This window comes from Danio rerio, chromosome 10 (genome assembly GCF_052040795.2).
Source record: "Danio rerio strain M-AB ecotype USA chromosome 10, GRCz13ab, whole genome shotgun sequence".
Classification (NCBI taxonomy): Eukaryota; Metazoa; Chordata; class Actinopteri; order Cypriniformes; family Danionidae; genus Danio; species Danio rerio.
In genome coordinates this window covers 5,961,642-5,983,018 of record NC_141030.1, presented here as the reverse complement: position 1 = coordinate 5,983,018, position 21,377 = coordinate 5,961,642, and the positions used below count along the sequence as shown (strand labels likewise).

At 34.9% G+C, this 21,377-nt stretch overlaps 1 protein-coding gene and 1 long non-coding RNA gene across 6 annotated transcripts in view; both read left to right on the top strand.

The window, feature by feature from the left end:
• Positions 1–21,377, top strand: part of LOC147834982 (uncharacterized) — a 184,121-nt gene that overhangs the window by 89,313 nt on the left and 73,431 nt on the right. The window lies entirely within an intron of this gene.
• Positions 1,320–21,213, top strand: st8sia4 (ST8 alpha-N-acetyl-neuraminide alpha-2,8-sialyltransferase 4). 5 transcript variants are annotated; one of them, XR_015500391.1, is made up of 6 exons: positions 1,635–1,861; positions 7,342–7,467; positions 11,342–11,599; positions 13,952–14,245; positions 15,624–19,671; positions 20,211–21,213. XR_015500391.1 is itself a non-coding variant. In NM_001099416.1 (5 exon segments), coding segments are annotated over 5 exon segments (1,077 nt in total). In that variant the 5' UTR covers positions 1,320–1,745; the 3' UTR covers positions 15,907–16,542.

The window sequence follows — 21,377 nt, the reverse complement described above, 5'->3', positions numbered from 1 at the left end:
TATCACTGTCCCTCCACTCCATCAATAGCTGGTGTGTGGTGAACGCACTGGCGCCGTTGTCCTGTGGCAGCCGTCGCATCATCCAAGTGGATGCTGCACACTGGTGGTGGTGTGGAGAGACCCCCCCTCATGATTGTGAAGTGCTTTGGGTGTATTGCCATACACAATAAATGCGCTATATAAATACACATTACATTACATTACATTACATTACATTAAATGCTATTACGTATAAATATTACCAATGCAGAAATGTTTATTAAACCTGCACTCATATTATACATTAAAACGTGTGATATAAACATCAGACTTACAACAGACATAGTCATTACTAGTTTCATTTTCTGTATTTGGGGTTAAAGCATATGGATGGATGGATGGAGAAAGACAGACAGACAGATAGACCGGCTGGGAGGGCATCTGCTGCTTAATCTGCTGTTCACTCCACTGTGGCGACCCTTGATAAATAAGAAACTAAGCTGAAGGAAAATCAATGAATGAATACAGTTGAAGTCAAAATTATTAGCTCTGCTGTTACTTCAGAGGAAATACAGTTGCCTTCTTCAGAGTGTAAAATCATTGCTTTTTCGACTTGATTGGCACGTAGGGCTGTTTTGCTGAAATGGAAGAATTCTCATCCTCCCACTCATGCTTAGTGGATTAGAGAAACTATGTCTTTACTTGGAAAAAATCAGGTTTTCATTAGGAGGGTCGAAGGGGATTTTTTTTAAAGGTGTGGCAACCTTTTATTGATTATGTGGAAGATCTCAAATAATTTGGTTTTGTTGTACATATGGTACGTATGGTTATATGTTTGTAAAATGTATTTATTTGTTTATTATTTATTTGCTTTTATTTTTATTTATTGCTATTATTAATATTTCTTTGTATTTGTATTTAAACTTACATGTACCATTGTATATTTGTTAATTTTCGGCTAATGTGAGCACTATCCCGCTGTTGGATTGGTATGGGTTTGGGTTTGCAATGTTGTTCTTTCTCATTTTAAATACTGAAAATCAATTAAAAAAAAAAAATATATATATATATATATATATATATATATATATATATATATATATATATATATATATATATATATATATATATATATATATAAACCAAACCAAAATTATTAGCCCTCCTGTGATTTTTTAACAGAACAAGGAATTTTTCAAAGTATTTCCTATATATTTTTTTTTCTGGAGAAGGTCTTTTGTTTTATTTTAGCTAGAATAAAAGCACGTTTTAATTCAACTTTTTTTTTTTTTTTTTTTTTTTACAAAAAACATTAAGGTCAGTGTTAGGTAGCAATTTTGTTTCCTACGGAACAAATCATCGATATACAATGACTGGCTAATTAACCTAGTTAAGCCTTTAAATAGCTATTTAAGCTGAATACTATCTTGAAAAATAGTTACTGTCATCATTAGTTATTTAGAAATTAGTTATTAAAATATTATTGTTAGAAATATGTTGAAAAAAGTCATCCTGTCAAACAGAGATTGGCTAAAATATACAAGAAGGCTAATAATTCAGACCTCAATTGTAGCTTATAGTTATTGGCTCATGTGCGTGTCAGTCAGAGAGAAAGCGAGAGTGTGTGTGTGTGTGTGTTCGGGAGAGAGAGAGAGAGAGAGAGAGAGAGGGGAGGCGGTGTTGGTTCTTGTGTTCAGATGAGATGGGTGGTTATGATGTTCATTTTCTTATCATTTCTAAACAATTAATCAAGATAAACGCGCGAAATGCGGCTTTCACGCAAACACTGGACGGTCTGCACCATTAGCGTTCTGCTTGTATTGTTTTACAAGACGACAGACATTGGCAGAAACGAAGTGCACCAGAAAGCTAGTCTGACATGGTAAGGAGCTCTTCTTCTTCTTCTGTTAATATAAATCTGATCCGCGTCGAGGTTTAATGATGGTCGATACGTGTATTTCTTCACTAGACTTCGTTTGTGAGTATTTATTCGTTCATTTGTGTAGCAAGCGTCCTGTCGTCAACTTAAACTGACGTGTCTTCTGCCCCAACTCAATTAAATTAAGATTGATTCACACTGTCTTTCTTTGTTTCAGTAGAAATAGCCATTTTTTACATTCATCCCATAGCTAACATGTAGCTTACATCCCATTGCAAAAAAACAAACAAATAAACAAACAAACACTTAATTGTAGCTACCTGTCTGAATGGTGTATTTAGAAGCAATGTATGGTAAATAATAAATTGAAATAAATAAAAACATGGTTATTATTAGCTCTTAAGTGCTTATAATTTTAAATAAGTGTAATAACTTTTAATATATATTTTTAAATAATTTTGTTTTAATATATCATATATTTTAGTTTGTGCTTAAACCATATTTCAAGTAATTATTTAAAGTAATTATTATAATTATGTAATTATTATGTAATTAAATTATCTAATTTAAACTTAAATCCTATGTAAGCAGGCCAAGATAGCAATTTAATTTAATAGAAATGTAAATTAATATTTAACTTTCATATTTACATTTTTGAAACATTAAGGTACACACACACTTCATACTTTCATATTTTTTACTTATTTTTTTCCGGTCATTGTATTTCAACATGTCTTTGATAAATGTGTCTTTGCTTCAGTAAATCTTTTATCATAACATCTAAAAGCGAAATGTGTCAACATTAGTCAAACATCCTGCTCAAATGTTTTCTCAGAAGTACATTTGAGACACTCATCTAGTTCACTTCGCTAAGGTGAATTTAACTTACTCACTGAAGAACGTACGCTTGTTTTGTTCCAAGAAGAGAAAAAAATGTGGTCAAGTTTATACATGCTCATAATTTGTTTCACTTTACAACATTGGGGCCGCTTTAGTTTTTCACAACAGAGAAGCTCATGGATTTCAGTTCAGAGCCCAAACAGCTTGTGATACGACACATTTCCTTTCAAAATAGAGGTTACTTTGTTTTTGATTTAGTAGTGACGTTCGTGCCTGTGAATGTGCGTGTTTGTGTGTGTATGTGTGTGTGTGCGTGTGTGCATAAGACAGTTATGTGTTGTCGGGTAAGTGAGAGGACAGCAGACAGCTTCTGCTCATCTGATGTGGTTTCCTTTATACTTCTGCAGACTCGCGCATGATTTGAAAACAGAAGTGCAAAAATGAAAAACCTCAACGTAAATGTCAACTGCATCTGATGTTGAGCCTCCTGTCAGGTTTCGAATTGATTTGACGTGTGATAAAGGCTTTTTTATGTGGAGGGACTGCTTGCTCATTTGCAATTTAAAGAAGAATTTAGTTATATGATGCTGTATTAAATACATTACAGTATCATAATACTTATCGTAACTAAACGCATTACAGTACCATAATACTTACTGTAAATAGACTCAAAAAATTCCCTTTGCTGTTTGTTCAATCTACATATATAAAATGAGCTGAACTTTATTAAGTCTTTTTGGAGACAACTTAATTGTTTTAAGTTTAATCCACTTAAATTTGTAAAAAATTAATAGGTTAACTCAATTCCTTCATGTTGTCCCAACACAAATCAATTGTGTGGAATCTAGCAAATCATACTCAATTGTATGAATGAGATCGTCCAAATTTATATGAATTAGCCTCTTAATCAAAAAGTTACGAATTGGCACCAGAAAAAGTCACTTAATTACGTTAGATGACGTCATGCTCCAATTAGCATATTCATCACACAATCACATGGTATCATCTCCTTGTATTTCAGCCCATTTGTCTTTTAATACAGCCTAATATATAGTAAAAACTGTTCTCATTTACATTTTATGATTTCTGTTATCAGACAGTGTGGCCCTTTTCTGCTCATCTTTTGCTAAAATTGAGTTTTACAAACAAAATGCTGTCTGACAAAATCCCTCCACAACACCCCAAGTCAAACACAATGGCCGTGCTTGTTATATTTAGCGGTGAAACGATAATGAGGAACAACATTGCAAGTGACGGACTGTCTGCCTTACTTATTTATTTTTTTCGCAACAACCAAAAACGTTGCAGCCATAATGAGAAAGTTGCCAAATCTGATTACAAAATACTCAAATAGGCAACAACTGATGCACATGAGTTATGAGTCAGTGCTCGTTCTGTGTAGATCTGTCAGTCATATTCATATTCGCATTCATATTCGGTCAGCCGGATGGCCACATCCTCTGCACTTCCTTTTTCTGAGCTCTGCACACAAACAACTGACAGAAACATTTCGACAGTTGACACTTGAAGCCAAACAGAGATATAATTAGGACAGCATATTTTCTGTACGTGGTTTTAGATATTTATATGAGAAATGTTAAGCAGGTAGCATTCAGTCCAAATTTGTAAACTATTACAATTCATTTAAGTCCTGGGTGTCCCTTTTTTATGTTACCGATACTGATTTCCATACCTGGGCTCAGGTACAGAGTGCTGATCTGGAACCCGGGTGTGTATTTGTGTGTTCAACTGCTAGCATTGTGTTATTATTTTATGGTGTGCTTAAGACTTATCCTTCAAAGAAACCTTCAGTTAGTCGTTTTTAAGATCAGACCAGCCTGATCTCATGAGGAAATGTAACTGTTTTGTCAGTTAAGTGGCTAATTCGTACGAAATTAGTCGTACAAAAATGTAGTGTTTCTAAAAGGAGATGTGGCACCAAACCCTGCCTCTAAACTCAACCGTTATAGGGAAATTAGCAAATCATATTAAATTTTTACAAATGAGATTGTTTGTAATGAGATCGATAAAAAATTCATATGAATTAGCTGTTAATTTAAAAAGTTGTCGTGAGATAGTGTTAAACATACATTTAATAGTTGTATTATTTACCAACATAGGCCCATTGTGAAAACGTAGCCCCGTATACATTTCTAGAGAGCATGAATTATGTAGCCAGAGGTATGTATGGCTTGCATTAACCAATGTTTTCAGAAATATGGAGCGTTGATAAGAAAGTGTCTGGTGCATTTGGAGAGATGTGGGGATTGTCAAGCCCACTCACTTGTGTTTAGCACACAGAATGATTTGCTTCTCATTACTCTTCTCAATATTATTTTTTTTATTATATATTATTATAATATTATATATATATATATATATATATATATATATATATATATATATATATATATATATATATATATAATATTATGCTTTAGATAGATAGATAGATAGATGGATAGATAGATAGATAGATAGATAGATAGATAGATAGATAGATAGATAGATAGATAGATGGATGGATGGATGGATGGATGGATGGATGGATGGATGGATGGATGGATGGATGGATGGATGGATGGATGGATGGATGGATGGATAGATAGATAGATAGATAGATAGATAGATAGATAGATAGATAGATAGATAGATAGATAGATAGATAGATAGATAGATAGATAGATAGATAGATTTTATATATATATTTTTTTCTGTTAACAAAATTGTGTTTTTTTCTGGTTTTCCAGCACAAATATGTAAACCTTTTTAAATTAAATATATTTAGAAGATTAGATTAGATTAGATTAGATTAGATTAGATTAGATTAGATTAGATTAGATTCAACTTTATTGTCATTACACATGTACAAGTACAGGGCTACGGTTGAGGGGCTGGCAAAAGTGTCAGTGGGGGGCATAGTTCAAAAGGGAGTCAACTCTGGGGAAAAAGCTGTTCCTTAGTCTGCTGGTTAGCGACGTGACATAAGATATTAGATGTTGTTGTCTGAACATTGTACATAAAGTGACATTATCCATACAACAACAGCAAGTCTTGTAAATGAATTTTGGGTTTAAAAAATATGTACAGATTTTCAGAAACAAGTCATCAAATCCCATTATGCAATATAACGGTTTAATAATGGACAAGGGCGTACAGGCTAACGAATAAAAGTTCAAAAAGGGGGGTTTTCACTGCAAATTCACAGAATGTGTGACACTTTCTTACAAAAACACTGATTAAATAAAACTGTACTGCTGAGTGCTGTAAATACACTTCATGAGAACATGAAACTGATGTGCTAATATCTATGATACTAAAATAACACTGTACAAAATTGGAAACTAATAAAGATGACAGGAAAAGTGTATGCTAATGCAAAAGATACAAAGTTAGAATGGACAATGCCATTACTTAAGAGTCATTTTACCAAACCGAACAGAAATTCAGCATCTCTTTGACTCTACAACAACAAGAACCAACTTCTATCAAAGCAGAAGTTGTTTGCAAATAGCAAGTGTAAATTATAGACTTCCATTATGCAAATTTGTTGCAACCTTGCATGAGTTTGTGCGGTATTAATGGAAATACTGGCAGTTCAGAGTAGTTTTATTTTGGGAAGCCATTCATTTTTTGTTTGAAGACTTTTTACATTCACCAACAGCTAGGTTACACACTAATGTAAAATGAGTATTTCATATTGTTGTTTTGTTAATACATTTGAGTTTTTTTCCAGTTTTGTGGCTCTTTTAGTAAATATTCAGATTATACAACAGTGTTGGTTTTTTTAAACTCTTTTTTTATTAGAGTGTAACATAAAATCAGACATAAACCCAGGCTCATTCTGAAAACTTACCGCTATATAGATTTCTTAAGAGCGGCAAATATGTCACAGGAGGTATTTTTTCAGTTTGGGTTTTTACAAATCTACCAGAGGCCGCTGTGTACGATTTTTGAAATCTCACATTTCAATTGCGAGTGCCATTGGATGCAGGTCAGATTGCACTGCACCAGGTCTGCATCCAGACCTCTCTCTAATTACCTCATGGCTGTAATGTTGCTTCAGATTTAATAAATGTGCCACCCATATATAAAGCTGATGTCAGAATTATTAGCCCCCCGGTTCATTTTCCCCCCCAATTTCTGATTAACGAAAAGAAGATTTTTTTCAACACATTTCTAAACATATTAAGTTATAATAACTCATTTCTAATTACTGATTTATTTTATTATTGCCATTATGAAGTTATTGTAGTTTGTTCTGTTACTATGTTACTGTTGATAGTTTATTCTGTAGACTATCCAAAAAAAAAAAAAAGCTTAAGGGGGCTAATAATTTTGTCCTTAAAATGGTTTAAAAAAAAATTCAAAACTGCTTTTATTCTATCCAAAATAAAACAAATTAGACTTTCTACGGAAGAAAAAATACTATCAGGCATACTGTGAAAATTTTCTTGCTCTGTTAAGCACTATTTGGGAAATAATTAAAAAAGAAAAAAAAAATCGAAGGGGGCTAATAATTCTGACTTATATATATAACAAAATAACTACCAAACTTGGTACAAGGCAAACTATTTCAATATATCAACAATGAAGATACACTGCTGAAATCGCTGGTGAATAACTGCCTTTCATTTCAATAGGTACTTGAAGCCAAGTGCTACTAGACTGATGGCCAATGGCTCTGAGAAACTTTTCGGCAATGTCTTGAATGGTCTTGACTTGGGAGTTGGATGGAAGATTAATGCCACCCTTGTGTCCATAATAAGGTGGGTAACCTGGACTATAAATAAAGGCAACACTGGCTTAATTGGGAAAAATGTGTGCAGGGCTACTTATTTGAGAACTGAGAAATATGCGCTTGTGGGTACATGTTATCTGCATTTTCTGTGTAAACGAACACTACGAGATGGTACTTATCTCCATATGAATGGCTTTTCCAGTAAGACTGGTTTGCTCAGTAGCTCAGCATGAACGGTGGCTGACTTAGGTTGCGGTGTGAAGCAGACCGAGGTTCAAGTCTAGTATATGCATTGGCCGGTGTAAGATTCTGATGTTATGATTACTGCTCTAAAATATATTCTTTTTTTAAATGTCTGGGTAAAAAACTAAAACTTTTTCCCCTTTGAACTCAATATATTTTGTTTTGAGAAACTTTTAAAACATTTTAGAGCAGTAAACATTCATTCATTCATTCATTTTCTTGTCAGCTTAGTCCCTTTATTAATCCAAGGGTTGCCACACACTGAGCAGAGGCTTGAACCAGCGACCTTCTTGCTGTGAGGCGACAGCACTACCTACTGCGCCACTGCGTTGCCCAGCAGTAAACATGTCAGGCTAAATAATTCAAATTAATAATTTATTTTAATATCCTGATTACATGATTCCATTGTCTTTTGTAAATTATTAGCCTAAATAAACTGATGCGATGCGTTTAATAAATGCAGTGGGTTTCTTCAGTTGTTTGTGTTGGTTCTTAATTTGCAGGTATTTTTTATAATTGTATGTGTTTTCTTAAATTGTAGCAAGTTAAGCTCTCTAAACACAGATTTCATTACAGTTTAAAACGGCATCTTGGATATCTTTTCTGCTGAAGATACTGTTGATACTAAAGCAAACCTTATAAATACCGTAAAAACGGTATAGCAGAAAATTTTGGCAGTTTTAATACCTTCACTTTTTTAAATATACCTTAAAAATGGTTATCGTCCCATACCTAATCACAATACCATGAAGCTGTGATATTTTTATCCAAGGTTATCATAACATCAGAACCGTTTTACTCTGTGTCTGGAATTGTTCTACACTGGACTAAGCATTGGTCGATAACCGTTTTCAAGGTATACCGCGGTGTAGAAAAGTCAAGGTTTTAAAACCGCCAAAATTTTCTGCTATACTGTTTCTAAAGTATGTGTAAGATTTTAGTTTTTTTTCAGCATCTACAGATATCCACATATGCTGTTTTTAATAGTAAAAAAATCTGTTTTTGAAACAAATGAAGACATCAGAAGTCAATAATTCATTTAGCCTGACATGTTTAGTGTTCCAAAACATTTAAAATGTTTCTCAAAATCAGATATATTGTGTTTAAAAGGGCAAAATGTTTTAGTTTTATACCCAGACATTTAAAAAGAGCATATTTTTTGAGCAGTAATCACAATAACGTGATACTATGAAACCAAGGTTATCATGCCGTCAGAATCTTATACCGGCCCATGCCTACTGGGCACATAATTCCATTGAGCCTGGGATGAATAAAGGTCTGGTTAGGTGATCCAAAATGTTTTTCATGATATATGTTCCTCTCAGTGTGTTAGTATTTCTCTTTTTTTTGCTCTGCATCAGAAAACTAGGAGGAAATTTGTGTCAATTGCATCAAAATAGTGGTTTTCGTTAACAATCTTTGTAAACTACACAGTATTTAACTGTAATATGAACTCTGTTTTGCTCTAGGACATTTCTGCAGTATGTTACTGTATGTTAAAGTCACATTGTTAAAATGACTATATATTTTGCAGTAAAGATACATCTCTGTAAATACATATTCAGCAAGTTAAATGGTGCTGTAAATGTAAAACCTGTATTTTTGCTGTAATTGATTTACATTATGTTACTAGTGAACTGCTGCTAGTAAGTTACTGTTGATTTTATTTACTGTTACAATTTTAGGTAATTGCTAACAGTGGAGGTAAAACAGTAGTAGTTTTTTTTTATATTTACATGAAGTCTTATGACTTAAGTTCAAGTTGTAAGGTCCAGCCAGTTAGTCCAACGATGGTGTCGACTGGTGGATGAAGGTTCACTGCCTGTTCGGTCTTTCCAGTGCACAATGTTGATTTACTTTTAAATTTAACTTATATCTGACTCCAATTTTAGTATGAGGTGGTTTAGAATATTAATATATATTTATCCTCGTTTTATCTGACTCCAATTACAAAATGTTGATAGGATTATTTTACTTCTTTTTAATATTACTTTAGATTATGATTGAATATTTTCTTCAGTTCGTTATTGTATATTATTCTCTTTCATTCAGATCCCTATAACATCCTGAGTCTTGTACCGGCCGAGTATACAATCTCTTAAACACAAGCATGCCAGTCTTGGTCACTAAACAGAGGCGATTAACCTCTACTTACTCAGATTACAATATTTTTTATGTGGTCCCCATAGATCTGCTATCCCCTTAGATAGGCCTTTTACAGTTTCAGTTTACTTGAATTAAGGCCAATGTGTTAGTCGGAACTCTAAGAGCATCGTAAAGCGTGCCACGCTGCTCCGTCTACCGTGTTTTAGTCCGTTACTAACCTGTACAGGTGCTTGTAGTGTTATGGACTTAACGTAATCTAGAGATAATAGCACAAACTCTGTTTGAATAATTCAAAACATAAAAATGTATTAGTCAGGTAAATGTGTGTTATGCCAATTCAGTCAGTCAATTCATAAACAATCAATACAAGACATTAAATTCTCAAAGATAAATCCAAGATCAAAAGATGCATATCTGACTTCAAAATATACATAATATGGAGCATGAAGCTCCACACTACAGGCTAATCTGGTTACAGAATCGCTCTGAACATTTAGAAACTTTCCCTTAAGTAGGTAATCACAGAATCTCCTCGAGGAAAGGGGTGTGTTGAATAACAAAAGGTTTGTGCATTTAGTGGCATGTTAGATCTGAAGAGTTTCTGAAGCGGCTTCCGGGTCCAAGTGCTCTATTCAACTGAATGGGGAGACTCATGAAATGGTAATAATAATTGTTTAAAAAGCGATTTGATGCTTTCGAAAATCACGATCGCAGTATACTGTATATGTCCATGCCTAATATCCAATGGCCAGAAAGTGATTAATTATTTTATAAATTGTTACATTTTTGGTATTTGTAATGCAGCAAGCCCAGAGATTGTCGTGTACACTATGATTTTATATAAAATTAACTTTAATGTGTGATAGGAATAAAACGTGATCATAAACAAATGATTTCTTCACTCAAATAGATGGCGGCTTGGACCCGGAAACAGTATTACATACGTCACAAACACGTCACCACTTAACAAGCAGATAGGAAACAAATGGTTATTTGAATTGAAGCCCCCTTGGTAAAGGCACACCCTTAGCAGTGGTTCAAAAGATACCTTAAATTGTATATCTATAATTTCGATTATGTCTATTTCTGAGGGAATGAGACCATTGTACCAATCAACATTTCAAATGATATCAAACATGATAGATAAAGTCACTTGGATTGATATAAAACTTAAATATTATTGGAAAGGACCATTCTGTGTGAGTAAGTATAAAGAGAGAGTGAGTGAAGAGAGGGGTATGCTTCAAATGTAAATGAAGGAAAGGTGAAGTTGGCGTTCCCATATTCACACATTCCCACATGGTGAGGTGTGGAGCCGATTGTCTCTGTGTTTCCAGCTCATGTTTGAATTGTCAAAGACATCAAAGTTTTTGTGGTATATCAAATATGGAAATTTGAAGGGTTTTGCAAATCACACTACTGTGTTATGACAATCTCAAATTTATGGCGTTCATTTGGTTAACTTTAGCATGCTGGTAGCTTTGTAAACTAATATGAAATGTCAGTATTAGCCTGTAATCGATTACCTTTTTTTACATCTTTCACACGCACAGGAAAGACATACTCCGCTACTTGGACGCAGAGAGAGACGTGTCGGTTATCAAGAGCAATTTTAAGCCGGGCGACACCATCCGCTACGTTCTGGACAGACGCAGGACATTCAGCGTATCTCAAACTCTCCATAGTTTACTTCCTGAAGTCTCTCCTCTGAAGAACAAGACGTTCAAGACATGTGCAGTGGTGGGAAACTCAGGCATTCTCCTGAAGAGCGGATGTGGAAAGGAGATAGACAACCATAGTTTTGTTATACGGTAATGTGCTTCACTTAGCTTGAATGCTATTTGATAATAGCTCTGAGGGATTTAGATGCTTTGTACATGCCTTGTACATTCTGTTGAATGTTTTGAGTTTTTGCTGAAGGTTATGAAATTTGGCAGAATGAGGACCTGAATCTGAACAATTTTGTAAATTACACAGTATTTACCTGTAATATGAACTTTTTACAGCAGGACATTTCTGCAGTATGTTACTGTATTTTAAAGTCGCATTGTGAAAATCTTCTTGTGCAAAAATGTGGGCACCCCTCTGTGGCTGCATGTGTAATAATGTGCTCTTTTTTATAAGAGAAGATCGCAGTCCAATGAAATTCAGTTTCTAGAGAAAGCTAGATAATGTCTTGTTTTTCAGACATGTTTTTCAGATAATGTCATGTTTTTCAGACATGTTTTTCAGACATGTTTTTTCAGATAATGTCATGTTTTTCAGATAATGTCATGTTTTTCAAGCAATTTTTTTACAGATAATTTCAGACACGTTTTTCAGATAATATCATGTTTTTTAGACATGTTTTTCAGATAATGTCATGTTTTTCAGATAATGTCATGTTTTTCAGACATGTTTTTTCAGATAATGTCATGTTTTTCAGATAATGTCATGTTTTTCAGATAATGTCATGTTTTTTAAGCAATTTTTTACAGATAATTTCAGACATGTTTTTCAGATAATGTCATGTTTTTCAGACATGTTTTTCACATAATGTCAGACATGTTTTTCAGATAATGTCATGTTTTTCAGACATGTTCTTCAGATAATGTCATGTTTTTCAGATAATGTCATGTTTTTTAGACATTTTTTTCAGATAAAGTCATGTTTTTCTGGCATGTTTTTCAGATAATGTCAGACATGTTTTTCAGATAATTTCATGTTTTTCTGGCATGTTTTTCAGATAATGTCAGACATGTTTTTCAGATAATGTCATGTTTTTCAGACATGTTTTTTAGATAATGTCATGTTTTTCAGGCATGTTTTTCAGATAATGTCATGTTTTTCAGGCATGTTCTTCAGATAATGTCATGTTTTTCAGATAATGTCATGTTTTTTAGACATTTTTTTCAGATAAAGTCATGTTTTTCTGGCATGTTTTTCAGATAATGTCAGACATGTTTTTCAGATAATTTCATGTTTTTCTGGCATGTTTTTCAGATAATGTCAGACATGTTTTTCAGATAATGTCATGTTTTTCAGACATGTTTTTTAGATAATGTCATGTTTTTCTGGCATGTTTTTCAGATAATGTCAGACATGTTTTTCAGATAATGTCATGTTTTTCAGACATGTTTTTCAGATAATGTCATGTTTTTCAGGCATGTTTTTCAGATAATGTCATGTTTTTCAGACATGTTTTTCAGATAATGTCTTGTTTTTCAGGCATGTTTTTCAGATAATGGCATGTTTTTCAGACATGTTTTTCAGATAATGTCAAACATGTTTTTCAGATAATGTCAGACATGTTTTTCAGATAATGTCAGATGTTTTTCAGACATGTTTTTCAGATAATGTCAGATGTTTTTCAGACATGTTTTTCAGATAATGTCATGTTTTTCAGACATGTTTTTCAGATAATGTCTTGTTTTTTAGACATGTTTCAGACATGTTAAGGTAGGCTAATGTGCTTCAATTAGCTCTAATGCTATTTGATGATAGCTCTGAGGGATTTAGATGCTTTGTACATGCCTTGTACATTCTGCTGAATGTCTTGAGTTTTTGCTGAAGGTTATGAAATTTGGCAGAATGAGGACCTGAATCTGAACATCGACCACAGAAAGCTCAAACCCTTTAGCACCAAAACCAGTTTAAAGCTGCATTTGCGATAATGCTAAAACCAAAGTTTCATGACTCAAGATTGCACTCAACCACTTCTTCTCTTTTCTGTCATTACAAGAAACGAACAAACAAACAAATAAACAAAGAGCAGGGCTCCCACCAGTCTTATAGTTTCTGGAATACCACGACATTTTAAAATGTTTAAAATAATTAGGTTTAAATGAACCACTTGAAACCAACCTCATCCATGGTGGTCCTCTGGGTTTTTTTTTTTCGGGGGGTGGGGGGGTTGTCTGGGCCTGGTCTATCCTAATTAGATTGGCGCTAATGTACAAAAAGAGAATGTTAATCAAAGTGTTTTTACAAACTGTTTTTTGAAGTGTGATTATAAAAAAAAATATTAATTGATTTTTACTTTTAGAAAGTTGGCTGTATTCACACAATGTTGCCACACAACTGTGTTTAAACCGCTTATAAAAGTGATTATAATATAATAGGTCCCCTTTAACAAGAGATGTATTGTGGTTTTAACATTTGCCCTTTCTTTGATTGGTGAGCAGATGTAACCTGGCTCCTCTGGAGGGTTTCGCAGATGATGTAGGATTGCGGTCAGACTTCACCACGATGAACCCATCTGTGATCCAGCGGGTGTACGGGGGTCTGCGGGAGGAAACCCAGCAGGAGAATCTCATCCAGCGCTTGCGGCAGCTGAATGACAGCGTGCTCTGGATTCCTGCCTTCATGGTGAAGGGTGGCATGAAGCATGTGGACACGGTCAATGAGCTCATCCTTAAACACAAGCTGAAAGTGCGCACAGCTTACCCTTCACTCCGCCTAATCCACGCTGTACGAGGGTGAGTTCAAAAATGTAGACTCAAAAATTGACGAATTTGTTTACTTCTTTAAAATGAGCTGAAACAACACAATTCTTGAGTTTTTTGGGGACAACTTAATTGTTTTAGGTTCAATCCATTTCATTTTGTAAAAACTAATAAGTTAGCTTAAAGATGCAGTATGTAAGTTTGACATCTAGTGGTTGAACTAGGTGTAGCACACCTGCATCAAAACAAATGCAAGCGCAGGTTCCCACATTATAGATGTATATATATATATATATATATATATATATATATATATATATATATATCGTTGAAGTCAGAATTATTAGACCCCCTTTTATTTATTTTTTTGTATTTTTTCTTCTGGAGAAAGTCATATTTTTTGTATTTCGTCTAGAATAAAAACAAATTTTAACTTAAAAGAAAAGCATTTTAAGGTCATAATTATTAGCCCCTTTAATATTATTATTTATTTTAAAATATTTTATTTCAATAGTCTACAGAACAAACCATACAATAACATTATACAACAACTTGCCTAATTACCCTAACCTGCCTAGTTAACCTAATTAACCTAGTTAAGCTTTTAAATGTCACTTTAAGCTGTATAGAAGTGTCTGGAAATATATCTAGTCAACTATTATTTACTGTCATCATGACAAAGATAAAATAAATCAGTTATGAGAAATAAGTTATTAAAACTATTATGTTTAGAAATGTGTTAAAAAGTTAAAAAGAATCTTCTCTCAGTTAAACAGAAATTGGGGTAAAAAATAAACAGGGCTAATAATTCTGACTTTAACTGTATATATAAATAAATAAAAAAAACAGATACAAACAAAACTGGCAGCTAGCTCTCTGCAACTCTCACATGGTCCACTGAAGCTAAGCACTGAAGCTAAGTCAGTACCTGGATAAGAGATTACATGGGAAAGCTAGGTTGCTGCTTTAAGTGGCGTTAGTGAGACCAGCAGGAACGCTCAACCTGTGGTCTGTGTGGGTCCTAACGCCCCAGTATAGTGATGGGGACTCTATAATGCTCAGCGAGTGCTGTCTTTCGGATGAAAGATTTAAACCGAGGTCTAACTGACTCTCTGTAGTCGTTAAAAATCCCAGGATGTTTTTCAAAAGAGTAGGGGTTTAATCTGGGCATCTTGGCCAAACTTGCATACTGGTCTCTGTACATCATGGTCTCCTAACCATCCCCATATCATAATTGGCTTCATCAGCATTATATATTTCATATATAATTGATAAACAGTGCATATATATACACCTTTTTGGCTAATACATTTTTACAAATATCCTAAATGCTACAATATTCAAGCCAAAATACTGTAAAAGTCTTTAATGCTTGTGGATAAAATCTAAACCTTTTGTGTTTATTTCTCAGGTTTTGGCTTACAAATAAAATCAATATCAAACGACCCACTACTGGATTACTGATGTACACGATGGCTACACGCTTCTGTGACGAGATCTACCTGTATGGATTCTGGCCTTTTGCCAAAGACGCCAGCGGAAATCCTGTTCAATATCATTACTTTGATGGACTGAAATATCGATATTTTTCCAATGCGGGTCCTCATCGCATGCCACTGGAGTTTCAAACGCTGCAAAAACTGCACAGCAAGGGGGCGCTGAAACTCACGACATCTAAATGCACATCAACTTAACCTGCAGCTCATGGATGGACACTACACTAGGGTTGTGCGATGTCAACCAATTTGGCATTGTACGATGTCTAATGTGTAACATTAGGATGGACGATGGCATAGTTGTCGTAGGCGTCGGTGAATTAATTATTCATGAATAATTAATTTATTCATAATGAATTTATTTTTTGTAGCCTACCGTTTCAACTACCTGACCCGCATGGTCTTTGTTTTACCCATAACTAAATCATAAATTAATACAGATAAGTTACACACTTGTCAATCACTTTTTGCGTACTTTTTGAAAGGCAGAGTGATCAGTGTCGTTATAATGGCGTCGACAAACTTGGTTGGTAAAAAAGTTGCACAACCAACCAACAGTATCTAAGGTTTTCGCTAAATTTGCTAAGTACAAGCGTAAAAGCGAAAGATTGAAGCAGTGTGCTGATGCTATGACATGTTATTTGATAGATTCAAAAGACCGAAGAGTCATTAGATTGAGATAAGATTCATAAAATAAAACGCTTAACAACTATAGTGAGACGCGATCCAGTGGTACATCCTTAATAAACGCCAGTGTGGACGTGGATTGTTTTCGTTCTAAAATGGCTGTTTAAAACTAAGACGTATTAGTGTAAACAGGGCCTGAGTGTGTATTTTGCGAGCGGGTTTTCGAAAGGGGGCGGGGTGGTGGATCGCAATGCCGGCTCAGCATCGTGAAGTCTATCGGCCATCAGCGATGGACGATGGCATCGTCTACCGACCCAACTCTACACTGCACCTTTACTGTGAACAGAAGACTCAGAATTCAGACGTTTGGACAAACAACGTGCCTTGAAACTGAAAACTGTAGACAAAGTGCAATGTTTTAGATGTGAATCGTCTACTGACAGATAAACACTTCTGTTTGGTGAGTTTATCTTGCCAAAAAATGCCAAAGACACTGAGACATTGTGGTTTTATTTGTTTTCACACCTTCAGAAAAGGGTACAGCACTGTCTCTGTGGTGGTAAACTTTCAAAATAGGGGCTTTCACACTGAACTAATTATAGGAACTTACTAGCCAGCAGGCTTGTTTTCCAGAGAACTAATTTCCCTACACATATTTTTCTGGCTGCATTTGTATAGTTTCTAGGAACTCTGAAATGACGTAAGCTGCATTTAATCTGTGTACCTCTACATCATTGTAGTTCCTGTTAAGGTTGTGCCATATCATACCCTCCACAATAACACCAGTAAACATTTTAACATGATAAAAAAGTGTCAGTGTATCAATGATCGAGTGACAAGATAAGTAGAGCTGTGGTGAAAAATAGTTTCAGACATCTGTAGTAACAGCAGGAGGTGCTGTAGGCTGGGTTTTAACAGCAGATGCAGTCTAGGCTAGGTTTAAACAACAGATGGGAATCTAGGCTAGTTTTTAATAGCAGACAGCGCTATAGGCTAGTTTTTAAATGATCTAGGCTAATTTTTGACAATAGATGTAGCTCTATGCTAGCTTTTAGCAGCAGTGATCTAGGCAGGTTTTTAACAGCACTAGGCTAGTTTTTATCAGCTGATGGCACTCTAGGCTAACAGCTCTTGGCTGGTTTCCATAGATATATACACTAGATATCGCATAGGGACCCTGAGCATGCGTCAATAGCGCCGCCACATTGGTACAGTGCTCCTAGGACAAATGTCATTCAACCGCACTAGTCAACACAGTGTTATTACGTGAAGATGCGGGACTTTAGCACTGTCTACGGGTGTAGTAACGAGCAAACAAAGAAAACAAAGCACAAAGGCAGAACATTTTATAGCTAATATTAAGGGTTTTTCTGTTTTTGTATGTTCTGAACTTTTGTGCTAATCAGGTAACGTTATTGATGATAACAGTCACTTACTGAATTCACCATACGGCAAAGGAGCTCCAACTCGCACTAAACACTCGGCTAATGCTAGTTTTGTTGAATAAAATCAGCAAACAATGCAAAAGAAATATGACAACGAGATGCTGCACTGCCAGAAACTTGTATTATTGTCGCCTAACGTTAGTGAAAGAGTCGTTCGGGGGATTCATTCACAAACGAATCGCTCTCTCCGTCAGTATGAGAAGTGAAAGCAGGAGAGGAGCTGTGTTTCAGGACATGGATTAGATTAAATTCAACAGGGAGGGTGAATAGTACATTTCTATGCACACAAAAACAAGCTTTTTGTCAGGAATGCCCGTGCGATCACTGATCCATCAATGTAGAAAAGTTATGTAAAATAATTTTCGTAATTAGAAAATAAAAATTACATACTAACATCCAGGAAAACTCCCGATCATAGATATATGTGTATATCTCTGGCTTTGCATGGCCACAGTCCTCCACTGTACCTTGGTCCCGCATTCATTTCAAAGGAGCGCTACCCTGTAGCAAGATGGCGGCGATATTGACGCATTCCGTCCAATAGACAATAATAGGCCAGGCGACATCTAGTGTATATATCTATGGCTGATTTCTAACAGCAGATGGCATTTAGGCTAATTTTTAACAACAGACGACACTAGACTAATTTTGATAGCAGATGGTTCTCTAGGCTGGTTTTTAATAGCAGATGCAGTCTAGACTAGTTTTTTAAAAACAGATGGCAATCTATACTACTTTTTAAATGTAGACAGCGATATAGGCTAGTTTTTAAATACTCTAGGATAGTTTGTTTAACAGCAGAAGGCGCTAGTTTAACAGTAGATGACGCTTTAGGCTAGCCTTTAACAGCAGACAGAGATCTAGGCTAGTTTTTGACAGCAGACGGCACTCTAGGCAGATGGCACTCTGGGGTAGCTTTTAACAGTAGATGGCACTCTAGGATAGTTTTAAATTGCAGATGGTGCTCTAGGCTAACAGCTTCAAGATGGTTTCTAACAGCATGTGGCGTTCAAGGCTAATTTTTAACAACAGATGGCACTCAACTGTTTTTAACAGCAGATGGCGCTCTAGGCTGTTTTTTAACAGCAGATGGCGCTCTAGGCTGGTTTTTAACAGCAGATGCAGTCTAGGCTAGGTTTAAACAACAGATGGCAATCTAAGCTAGTCTTTAAAAGCAGACAGCGGTAAAGGCTAGTTTTTAAATGATCTAGGCTAATTCTAACAATAGATGTAGCTCTATGCTAGCTTTTAGCAGCAGACAGTGATCTAGGCAGGTTTTTAACAGCGCTAGGCTAGTTTTTATCAGCAGATTATGCTCTAGGCGAGTTTTTGACAGCAGACTGTGCTCTAGACTAGTTTTTAATGGTTCTGAGCTGAATTTAACTGCAGATGGAACTCTAGGCTAGTTTGTATCAGTAGATGGCGCTCTAGGATAGTTTTAAGTGGCAAATGGCACTTTAGGTTAGTTTTTTGGTGCAGATGGTGCTCTAGGTTAGTTTCTAACAGCAGATGGCAGTCTGGGTTAGTTTCTAACAGCAGATGGCGCTCTAGGTTAGTTTCTAAGAGCAGATGGCTGTACACTCATTGCTCATGAGGAAGAGCGCTTGTGAATTCGGCATGTAAGTTGCCTTTATTTCACTAGGTAAATGTAAACAGCGCACTTTGACTTTAGTGAAACCTCTCTGAACTTTTCTTTTGATAATATTAGGTTTAAGTGGTATTTGTAGTTGGTAAACTGTTGAAAAGGCGCTGTTTACATTAGTGCGTTTGTGTTTTAGAATGCTTTTTTTACAGAGACACCTGGCATCCACACTTCTCTGCCATCCTTAAACTTCTCAAATGGAGCATTTTGAAAATGCTGTGTACAGTACAGTAAAAATTCTTAAATGCAGTAAAAACACCCAATATGGACCAGGAGCGTTTTCATTTCAAAATGGCATTTTATTACAAAACAGCACCAGTGTAAACACAGACTAAGTTTACCACATTGAAAAAGCCATAAATAAGGAGATACATAGGTGATGAAACATTGTAAGATTTATTAGTTTACAAATCAATTACCACTGCAAAAGTGTTTAAATTAAAATCATACCACTGTGCAAAGAGCCTTGCAAAAGGGAGTCATCAATAATTGATAATCCACCCTAAAATATGTGAGCTAGAATAAAAGTGTTGTTCATTTCAGCTGAAAACCTCAAAGATTTGTTTTTATACTATATAGTTTTTTGAGTTTTACTCAAATGTTAGATTTTCCAGTGAGTATACTGTAAGTCAGGGGTCACCAATCCTGGTCCTGGAGGGCCGGTGTCCCTGCAGGATTTAGCTCCAACTTACCTCAACACACTTGCCTGGATGTTTCAAGTATGCCTAGTAAGACATTGATTAGCTTGTTCAGGTGTGTTTGATTAGGGTTGGAGCTAAAATCTGCAGGACACCGGCCCTCCAGGAACAAGTTTGGTGACCCCTGCTGTAAGTATAACAAACAAAAGCCAGATTTAGTATAAAATATACATTATTTATTTAAAAGAACTTACAGACCACAGTCTTTCACCTGTTATATAGACTTTTTAATGAACACCAATCAATGTGAATGTGTATTCTTTCTATCTGAAAAAAAGAAACATTTCTAATTAACTGTCAGTAAATAAAAAATCATGGACGGGTATATAAATTAATGTAACATTTGTCAAACTGACTCATTCTATTATTTATACTGTATGTGTGTATCAAACTAGTCATTTCACTCAAATGTGTTGGAGTATCTGGCGTGTTACTTAAATAATGTGCCAAATTCTTAATGTGACATCATATGATTTATTCAACACAATCTCACGGCAATTCATAACTTTTTGATTTAGTGGCTAATTCGGATGAATTCATGCAATTTAATTCGTACAATTTAGTACAATTTGCTCATCACCCAATGACGGTTGGGGTTAGGGGTGGGGTTAGGTGCCACGCCTTCTTTTTAAAATCGTACATTTTCGTACGATTATACTTGTACGAATTCGTATGAACTAAACTGACAAAATGTAAAATACTTACGTTTCCTAGTGAGATCAGGCTGGATTTATTACTGGTTGACTCGGTTTAAGGATACATTACTAGCAAAACATTTTAAACAATTTATGTTGATTAATTTTATTCATCTTAATATTGATCTTACAAGACGAGCAAAATTTGCTGCTGCATTTGCAGTGTTTTTTATGAAAGACCACATGCAATGCCTTCATTCATTTGTATTTAAGGATCGATTTGTATTTTTTAATGTTTTACTTGTCTTTTGATTATGTTGCAATGTATTTTGTACTTTTGAAGAGTGCTGAAAGGTTTTCTATGTGCTTTTTAATTTGATTTATATGTGATACACTGTTTTTGTGATGTACTTTTGAGATGTCAGATTTATAAGAAAATACATTTTACACAAAAACAATCTTCAACTTCTGGTCTTGTGAATTTGTTGACATTTTAGATTGCTCGGCCACTGTAAAACTAAATAGGATAGACATACTGTACATGCATTGTTTAATATGTACACTCATATTACTGCATATATAATCCAACACATGGAAGCTAATTTCTTACCCATTTTAGTAA